This window comes from Buceros rhinoceros, unplaced genomic scaffold (genome assembly GCF_000710305.1).
Source record: "Buceros rhinoceros silvestris isolate BGI_N320 unplaced genomic scaffold, ASM71030v1 scaffold39052, whole genome shotgun sequence".
Classification (NCBI taxonomy): domain Eukaryota; kingdom Metazoa; phylum Chordata; class Aves; order Bucerotiformes; family Bucerotidae; genus Buceros; species Buceros rhinoceros.
This window is the reverse complement of record NW_010401327.1, coordinates 285-9,416: the sequence shown is the minus strand read 5'-3', so window position 1 is coordinate 9,416 and position 9,132 is coordinate 285. Positions and strand designations below refer to the sequence as shown.

Sequence of the window (9,132 nt, the reverse complement as noted above, 5' to 3'; positions counted from 1 at the left end):
CGGGAGAGGTACGGAAACGTCTTCAAGACCCACCTCCTGGGCCGGCCCGTAGTGCGGGTGACTGGTGCTGAGAACATCCGCAAGATCCTGCTGGGTGAGCACACGCTGGTCAGCACTCAGTGGCCCCAGAGCACCCATATCATCCTGGGCTCCCACACCCTGCTCAGCTCCATCGGTGACCTACACCGCCAGCGCCGCAAGGTGAGTCCCAACGAGGCATGCAGCCCAGGCAGCACCACTTGCCCAGGCTTGGGCCTCAGTTGTGTGTGGGACCCCCTGCTTTAACCACCTGCCTCTGTTCCCCCCTTTCTCCTAGATCCTGGCCAGAGTGTTCAGCCGTGCCGCCCTGGAGAGCTACCTGCCACGGATCCAGAAGGTTGTGAGCTGGGAGCTGCGGGGCTGGTGCATGGAGCCAGGCTCCATTGCAGTTTATTCCTCCGCTAAAACCTTAACTTTCCGCATTGCAGCTCAGATTCTACTGGGGCTCCGCCTGGAGGAAAAGCAGTTCAAGGACCTGGCCAAAACTTTCGAACAGCTGGTGGAGAACATCTTCTCTCTGCCCCTTAACATACCTTTCAGCGGGCTGCGCAAGGTACTGCCAGCTGCTCCACTCCCTCTGCTTGCAGGTGGGGGGCCCAGGCCCTGGCGACACAGACTCCCTGTCCCCAGGTCTACTGATGGGCAGCTCTGATGGGCCAGGACGTCTGCAGCACCCCGTTCTGGGTCTGAGGGCTTGATGTCTTCTCTACCCCAGCCAACTCCACTTCTTTCTGCACTTTTCACCAGCTCCTAGTTGGCTTCCAGCACCTCTCTGTGCTGGCTCCAGCTCAGTGTACAGTGAGGGGCACCTCTTCTCCCTAACCCCATATGTTGCCTGTGTTGGCTCTGGTTGGTCCATCACATCTGGTCCTGGTCCATCTCATCCTGCCTGGACTCACGTCAGCCCATGGTATAGGGGTCTGTGGGCATGAGCACAAAGGCAGGGGAGCACAGCGCACCTCAGGTCAGCACTCCCTGTGCACCTCAGGGCAGGCCGAGGACTTGAGACCCTCTTATGGTCCTTGGTGCCTTGTCCCTCAGCAGCAGACAGATAGCAAGGGGTCCTGGAGGGGAACATAGCGGAGGCGGAGGGACAGTCTCCTCTGCCTCTTTCAAATCACAGGTTCTTCCTGCCGCTCTTTGCCTGCCTCATCACACTCTGGCTTTAGGTATCAGTCCTGTGTCCTGTGTCCTTTACCTTTTCAGTCTACATTCGCTCCTCTGACTTAGGGTTCCCCACCCTTCCACAGCTCAAGTTTCCTGCCCCTTTTAGCCAATCAAGAGACTGAGCCCCTTGCTCAATCTCTTATTTTCACTGTGAGCTTTACCCCACCAGATCACCTTACCCAGCCTGTCCCAGTTCTCCCCCAGCCACCTTGCTGCTCTTTTTCACAGCTTCAAAGCTCTTATTTTCCTTGTCCAGTTCCCCCCTTGGACGTTGTCACCGGTGCAAGCTTTCACCACCCATCTTATCCCTCCCTGCCTTTTCTCAGGTTAGCCACAGCCTGCCTGGCCCCAAACTGACCTCTTCAACTTACACTTAGGTCCCTTTGTCTTCCCCCTTGCTTGCTGTCCTATTTCATTTGTCTAATCCTTCCTACCTCAACTCTCAGCCTTTTTTATCTTCTTCCCAGCATCTGGTCATGGACATTTTTCATCCCAAATCTCTGGTCCTTCTGGTTTCACAGGAGGCATCTTGCTAGAGAGCCACACTTTCAGTGACTCCATCCATCCATCCATCCATCCATCCATCCATCCATCCATCCATCCATCCTCACATTGCAATCGCTGACCACTTGACTCACTGAGATATTCCTAAACGTTTTGCTGCACAGGAGTGCAACACAACTGGTGTGATTAACGTGCCTGTCTAATATACTCTGGTAAGGCCAGAGTATACGCAGTCACTCTTTTGTTCCTGTGTCAGATGTTCCTTGCCTGTTGGACTCAGGTTTATTAAGTTATCACTCTTTTTGTTCCTTTGGACAAGCTTCTTTTGGACCTGACAAGACTGTGGGCTCGATCGGTGCAGACACCTCTGGATTCTGTACTGTAGGTTTACTGCTCTCTTTTACTCTCCAAGTGTTTCGTAGGACTCGTATGTGATTCACAAGGCAACAGAATTTGCAGCAGTTGTCCCCAAACTGCTGCCTCTTGCAAGGCTCTGGGTCTGGGCAACAGGTTAAATGGTTTTTGCTGTTACAGATCCCAGGATTAAGGATTGCCACACTTGGGGTCCTCCAGTCTCTCTGGAGAGGGGGGCAGTTCCTAAGGCTCTCCTGAACTGTGTCTGCCTCCTGCAGGGGATCAAAGCACGGGACATGCTACATGAGTTTATGGAGAAGGCTATTCAGGAAAAACTGCAGAGAAACAACCCAGAAGATGACAGCGATGCTCTGGATTTCATAATAAACAGTGCCAAGGAGCATGGCAAAGAATTCACCATGCAGGAGCTAAAGGTAAGGCGAACCCCCATTGCAGTGTCCCTTCCAACTTGGTGACTGTTTGAGAGACGTGGGCTGAGGGCAGGAGGAGGGTTGTGTGGGACCCACCACTAGCTTCTGGCTCTTGCCCTCCACTTACCAACTCTCAGGACACCATCTCCAGCACAAGTGAGAAAGCCTGGGCGCAGCGTGCTCATACGCTCTGGTAGGATTGTGTCTCTTTGCGTTAGAAGCGAGCTGGTGTATAAAATGAGAATAAATACCTCTTCTACCTTTCCTCCTCATGACCACCAAGCCCAGCCTGGCTTAGGGTGCTCTCAGGGTTATGTAGCTGTGCTAAGGCTGTGTGTGTCAGTGTGCCCTCGCTAATCTCCAAGGTACTATCTTGGAAATACTTCAGAGTTAGTGTTCCTCAAACCACCCCCTGCAACTAGCCTAGCGTGGCTTGTGGATCGTATTCTCAGGGCTAAAAGCCCAGGAGTCTCTGAGACAATACATCGAGACGGGTCCAGGGGTGGAGTGATGGACTCCGGGTCATTCCCTGTCACCTCATCATTAATTAGATCATCTAGCTTGTGGTTTGCTGCGATGCAACATGATGCATTACTGTGACTTAGGGGTGAACCCAGGAGTCCTTACTGAGCCAAAATTACCAACATCATGTGATGAGTATTTTGCCAAAGATCTTGGGAAAAAATTGTTAGTACTTAGTGTCCATAGCTCTGGGTCACTTGGCGTCACTGTTATTTGGATAACAAATGGCAGTGCATTTCTAGAACAAGTTTTGAAGCAGTTCTGCATAGGTATAGCACCTGAATATAGTTTGAAAGTATTGAACATACATAGTTTAACCATTTATTTAGGTATTTAAGGAAAATTATCTAAAGACTAATGTCTTATAAATTCTTTGTAAATGTGTAATCTTTAAATCTAAACTATTTTAAAGATTTTACAGCAGATATTACATACAATTAGAACTGGCATAATTTTATTATTATTTATTATTTATTCTAATATAGTGGGGTTTATTATTTTTTATATGATTGCCAGATTCAAAATGTGATTGATTAAGATTGATCAATCTCTGTTAGTATTCACAGGGATATTACACACAAACAATTACACGATCTCTCATCATGCCCCTGGCTCTGACCACAAATGGACACCAACAGTAGAAATAAGGGGATATCAAACATGATGTGGAGTGACATGGCAGTGACCTCAGGCAGCTGATTCAAATGACACTATATTCATATGCTGTCCTGTACCTTTGGAGTTAGAAAATTTCTGCCTTGTCTGTATTTAACAAAATTAATTGCAAATCAAACTGCCTGTGCTTGTAGCTACGGCAGTATTCACTCCAAGAGAACAGCAGTAGAGCCCTCATCCAGTGTAATGGTGTCATTGAGTAAGAAGTCCAAAGCTGTCTCAGAGTTGTGGAATGATCTGACTTCGAGAGACTCCAAACACTGGCATGCAAATTGCTAATTTGCTTTTTGTTCAATTTTGAAGCACCGTTTTCCCAGAAACTTTCCTAAATACAGTGTGACTTGCGTTGCTGGCATCATCAGGACCCCTGAAATGTAAAGGTCATTGAAAAGATAGCACTTTGCCAAAAGTCCTGTTTTAAAGTACTGGAAGGTTAATATATATATATACATATCTATCTTACACAACAGTGCTGTCACTGGCTGCGCGGGTGGAACGGTAACGCCGCTGATCCTGCCTCCCCGGACAGGGAGTTGGGCGGTATCACAGGGACAATACTGATGAAGCTGCGGGAAGGTGCTGCCTCCCCGTCAGTGGTTAATTTGGTCTTGTAAAAGCAGGGAGGGAAAGTCAGCAGCTCGGCGTCACAACCTAAGTAGCAGCACTGTCAGAGGTTGATGCAGGGAGTTATAAGCACTGCTATTTCAAATCACAGACTGCCCTGAATTCCTTGCATTATGTTGAAATGTCTTGGGTTTTAATTGTGAGTAGTGGAACTGAGAGCTTTTCATCTGAGTCTGCTGCCTCGCGAGTGTAAAAGTTCCTGCTAATGCCTGCAGGAGGTGTGGTAGGAGTCGACAGGCATTTCAGAGGGTTTATTTCAGCTGAAAGATGCCCTTGAGGGCAAAGCCTCTAGCCCCTTTGGCAAAAGCCTCTACTCCAGCCAATACATGGTGCTGGGAACAGTAGCAAAGAGTAATCCTTGTTACATTAGCCTCGACTTTACCAGACTTGGCTCCGGGTACCTTCAGGCTTCAGGTGTCCTTCCCCGCGTTTTTGGCTTTGCCTGTCCAGAAACCGGTTGTGTCAAAACAATTTGAAATCCAGACACATAGCTGTGTGAAAGGAAACTGCTCTGTTTCCCTGGGGCGGTGGTGCTCTGCTTTGCCCCGGGCTGGAATGATTAGTGCTCGGTAGTGCCAGGTCCCAGCCCCTCCCAGGGGCTGGCAGCTCCCTGTGCTCCCCTATCGGGCTTCTGCTGTGGCACTTCCAGCCCAGTGCTACAGAGCCGCTGGCACCTTCAGATGGTGCTGTAAGTTTGAGCATTATGTTTGCTATCAGACACATGACCCAGCTCCAGTCAACCCTTAATTTTTGGAAAACAATTTCCAAGAGCTGATCACAGCCTACTGCAAACAGCCCACAGCATCCTGGCGCGTGCTGTGCCATATAGACCCTGCAGACAGTCCCAGAAAGACTGGGAGGCTGAGTGGGGATATGTAAGCCAGGACAAGGCACGGATTATGGACTGGGCTGTGCTGCGGTCCATCTGAGCTGGTTAACATCCTAACTTGCAACGGACACCTCTGCTATGGAGCTATCAGGAACGCTGCTCTGCTTCAGGCTGTAAGGCTTGGAAAGCAAGTCCTGGTGTGCGTATCCCTGCGGGAGAGCTCCCTGCTGGCTATAGCACCTCCCAGGCTGACTGGCCTGCTGCAGCAGGGAGGTCTTTCTGCTTTTGACTGTTGGTTTGAGACCCTTCCCAGGCAAGCAAATGGTGGCTTATAACTGGAGGTGGATCAAATGCAACCTATCTGAGCTGCCAGTGCGTTTAAGATTTATGCATAAAGTCACAGCCTCATAACACCTGGCTGGGTAGAAAGGTAAAAACTGGGCACAAAGGCAGATGAAGGTAAAAAACATAACACTTGAAATGAACTTCATTCAGTATGCTAAAATGCGTGTTAAAATGCTGCTTTAAAATCTGTAAATCTTGGGGTGGGGAGTGTGGGGGGGAAGCTCAGAGGAGCTGGATTTGAGGTGATGTGTACTCATCTCAATTGTGTATCTGCATCAGTCCCTTGTCGAGTGGATGGCCAGTTCATATGGAAATGAAAGAACAAGGGCATCCTGTTTTGGACCCTGACAGACCAGGGTGGGTGCAGGTTTGTGGTGAGCAGAGGGGGAGGCAGGGTCCCTCTGTGCAGGGACAAAACCTGCTAAAACGTGACAATGATCTGAAAATTCAGTCACCACCACTTTAAAATGGCATCCAAACTTAACACCTTCCTTTCTCTCCCAGGAGTCAGCGATTGAGCTCATATTTGCTGCTTTTTTCACCACGGCTAGTGCCAGCACCTCTCTCATCCTCCTGCTACTGAAGCACCCCTCAGTGATTGAAAAAATAAGGCAAGAGCTGGTGTCCCACGAGCTTTACCAGCACCGTGAGCACTGCCCTGCAGGATGCTGCCCAGACACCCTGACTGCCCAGAGCAGGGACAGCGAGAAGCCACTTCTCCTCCCTGTGAACAAAGACACTCATGAGGACCAGAGCCAGCCCCCAGGCCCAACCGAGGAAGGTTCTGCCCAGCCCCGCACCCTGCCAGAGCCCACCCTCCCCCAGAGCAGTCCCCGCACTGGTGCCCAGCTCTGTGCACCGTTGGGGCAGAGCTGTCACTGCCCCTCAGACATCAGCCTGGAGAAGCTGAGCTGCCTGCGCTACCTGGACTGCGTGATTAAGGAGGTGCTGCGGGTGCTGCCCCCTGTCTCTGGAGGCTACAGGACAGCGCTGCAGACTTTTGAACTGGATGTAAGTGCCTCGCACACCCATGGGCTGCTAGGGAGCTGCTGCTTACCGCTGCCTGCAAGCACCCCGTGTCTGGCACAGGGGCAGTGCTTGGCAGCGGAGCACAGGGGAGGGTGGTACCCAGCAACCTCCATGGGTCCCAGCTGGGCTGAGGAGAAAAGGAGCTGCACAGCAGATGGGCAATGTGGTGGGACTGTCCCCAGGCACCCTCTGCTCACCCTCCACTAGTACAGATGGTTGCTCAGGTGTGTAATGCTCCTCTCCTCTTCTCTCCCCATCCCCAGGGCTACCAGATCCCCAAAGGCTGGAGCATCATGTACAGCATCCGTGACACGCATGAGACAGCTGCCATCTACCAGAGCCCCCCCAGTGGCTTTGACCCAGACCGCTTCAACGCCACTCGCACTGAGGCTGTGGGCCGCTTCCACTACATCCCCTTCGGCGGTGGGGTGCGGAGCTGCATTGGTAAAGAGCTGGCACAGGCCATCCTCAAGCTGCTGGCCATCGAGCTGGTCAGCACGGCCCACTGGGAGCTGGCCACCCCTGGCTACCCTGCCATGCAGACAGTGCCCATCGTGCACCCTGTCAATGATGGGCTGCAGCTCTATTTCCACCCCTTGCAGCCCGGCTATGGCAGCAACGCCTGAGCCAGAGGTACGCTGTTCCCCTCATCTCCATGGCTGCCGGGGGCAGGTCTTTGCTGCCCCAGGCTGGGTACGGTACTGAGTCGCTGCAGAGCAAAACCTCAAAGGCTTTTTTTTTTTGCCTTCCTGGTGTCCAGTCCAGTAGGCAGGGTCCTGCAGAGTCCTGCTCTGGAACACCAGGGTGAGCTTCAGCCCCAGCCCAGCAGCAAAGCCCGCTGAAGCTGCCGGCGGGGGAGCATCCCCCACAGTGAGTCAGTCAGCCTCTGCCCCACACAGGTCTCCAGCCACTGGGGGTGGGAAGCAAAACTCCCAGCTTCGCAGCTGAGGCTCCCAGAGCTTTTTTGTCCCAGGGTTCTCTCTTGTGGGTGTGTTATAGGAGAGGCAGGATGAACATTCTGCATGCTGTAGCTTTTTAGATGTATAAAGAGGGAAGGTGGGAGAGCTCTGCAGGAAAACACTAGCCAGGGCTGCCCAGTCCACAGCATGGTCTGTAGCTAGGGTAATAGGCTGTAAAGTGGTTTTTATTGTAAATATTTAATCTCATTCCTGCACTTCCCATTAGAGCCAGCACAAAGAGGACATCTCATTCACCCAGTAATAGTAGCTGTGTATCTTTTGCCTGAGCACTGTGCTGCTGCTCAGGGTCTGCCATGAAGCCCCCTGCTCTGGGGTCCCCTGCAGGATGCACTCCCCAGCCAGAGCCTGACTGAGGGACTGGACTGAAGCAGGGGAGGGGGCTCTGGGGAATAAACGTTTGGAAAACAGACATTGCTGAATGTGTCTGATTTGTGGCAGAAAGTCCCCTGTTCCTGATGATGCTGTTCACATTGCAGAGGGGGCATTTGCCGAGTGACAAAGGCCCCATGGTCACTGGCTGGACAGACTGACTGTGTCACCTCCTGCAGCCTAGCTCTGCCAGGGGAAGTGCCAGGACAGCAGCTCTATGGGTCCATCCAGGGGCTGGGTGGTACCTGGGAATAAGCCTGGGTGCTGAGGGGACCTTTTTAGGTGGCTTTTGAGCACCACCTGCCTCACTGAGACACGGTGTTTCTCTCCCTTGTAAAACGAAGTGAGTCCTGTAGCTTGTGCACAGAAAAGAGAGCTGAGTCCAGGACCTTGCTCCCCTGCAATGTGTTTATAAGCTCCCTTCAGCTTCAGCTCTGCTCCCCTCTGTCATATATCCTGTGTGGAAGCAGTGGGGGAAGCAATCCGCCTTGTCCCTCCCGTGTATCCTGGGCCTGGTGGCATAGTGTGGTCTGTGTGGAGAATCAGCAGTTGCTTGACCTGCGAGGGCAGAGATGTGGCACGAGGACAGAATCCTTTTGGAAAGGCTCTAGGAATCTCCCCTGACCCCTGAATCTCTGTCATTGTCCTGCTTCAGTGCCAAGCTACAAATGACTGTGCCCTGACCAGTTTCCCTTGCACATCCGTGCTGGGACACTGCAGTGGGGTGTGCATTGCCCTTAGCTGTCAAGGGGCTGCGCAGCGACCACAACGCTACCTGGAGCAGCAATGTGGCTCCCAAATGTGACAGGTCAAATCTGGAAGAGGTTGAACTGCAGGGCTGAGTTAAGTGCTATTGGCAGGTCGACCCCGTAGTGAACCAGAGCCTCTCCCCCTCCTGACCTTGTCCCGAAAGGTGAATCTTTCTGGCTATCAGAGGTGAAATCAGTAGGTGGTGGCTGCAAGTGGCAATGACTAACTTTAATTAGCAGGAGCTGCTGGCGTGGCTGTGACCCGCAAGGGACGCAGGATCCCACCGCAGGCAGGGCAGGGCAGGGCAGGGCCTGCAGCGCCCAGCACGGGGTGCGGGAGTGCCGGGGCTCCTCCAGCAGCGCACTTAAAAATTACCCCGAGCACTAACGAGCCCCGTTAGCCACCCGCTGAAAAATGTAACATGAATCTAGTTAAAAAAAAAAGCTTGAAACTGATTTTGTTTGCAGATAAACACAAGCATTTACAAATGAAGTGTAATAATTGTTACTTGTAA

The 9,132-nt window shown here is 52.0% G+C and overlaps 1 protein-coding gene across 1 annotated transcript; it reads left to right on the top strand.

Annotated features, from left to right (window-relative positions):
- Positions 1 to 6: 6 nt before the first annotated feature.
- On the top strand, positions 7 to 7,145 carry LOC104490007 (cytochrome P450 26C1; the record flags this gene model as incomplete). The annotated part of the gene is made up of 5 exons (XM_010132233.1): positions 7 to 201; positions 317 to 592; positions 2,343 to 2,498; positions 5,995 to 6,501; positions 6,783 to 7,145. Coding segments are annotated over 5 exons (1,497 nt in total), but the record flags the coding sequence as incomplete, so codon positions are not given.
- Between the last annotated feature and the right edge of the window lie 1,987 nt (positions 7,146 to 9,132).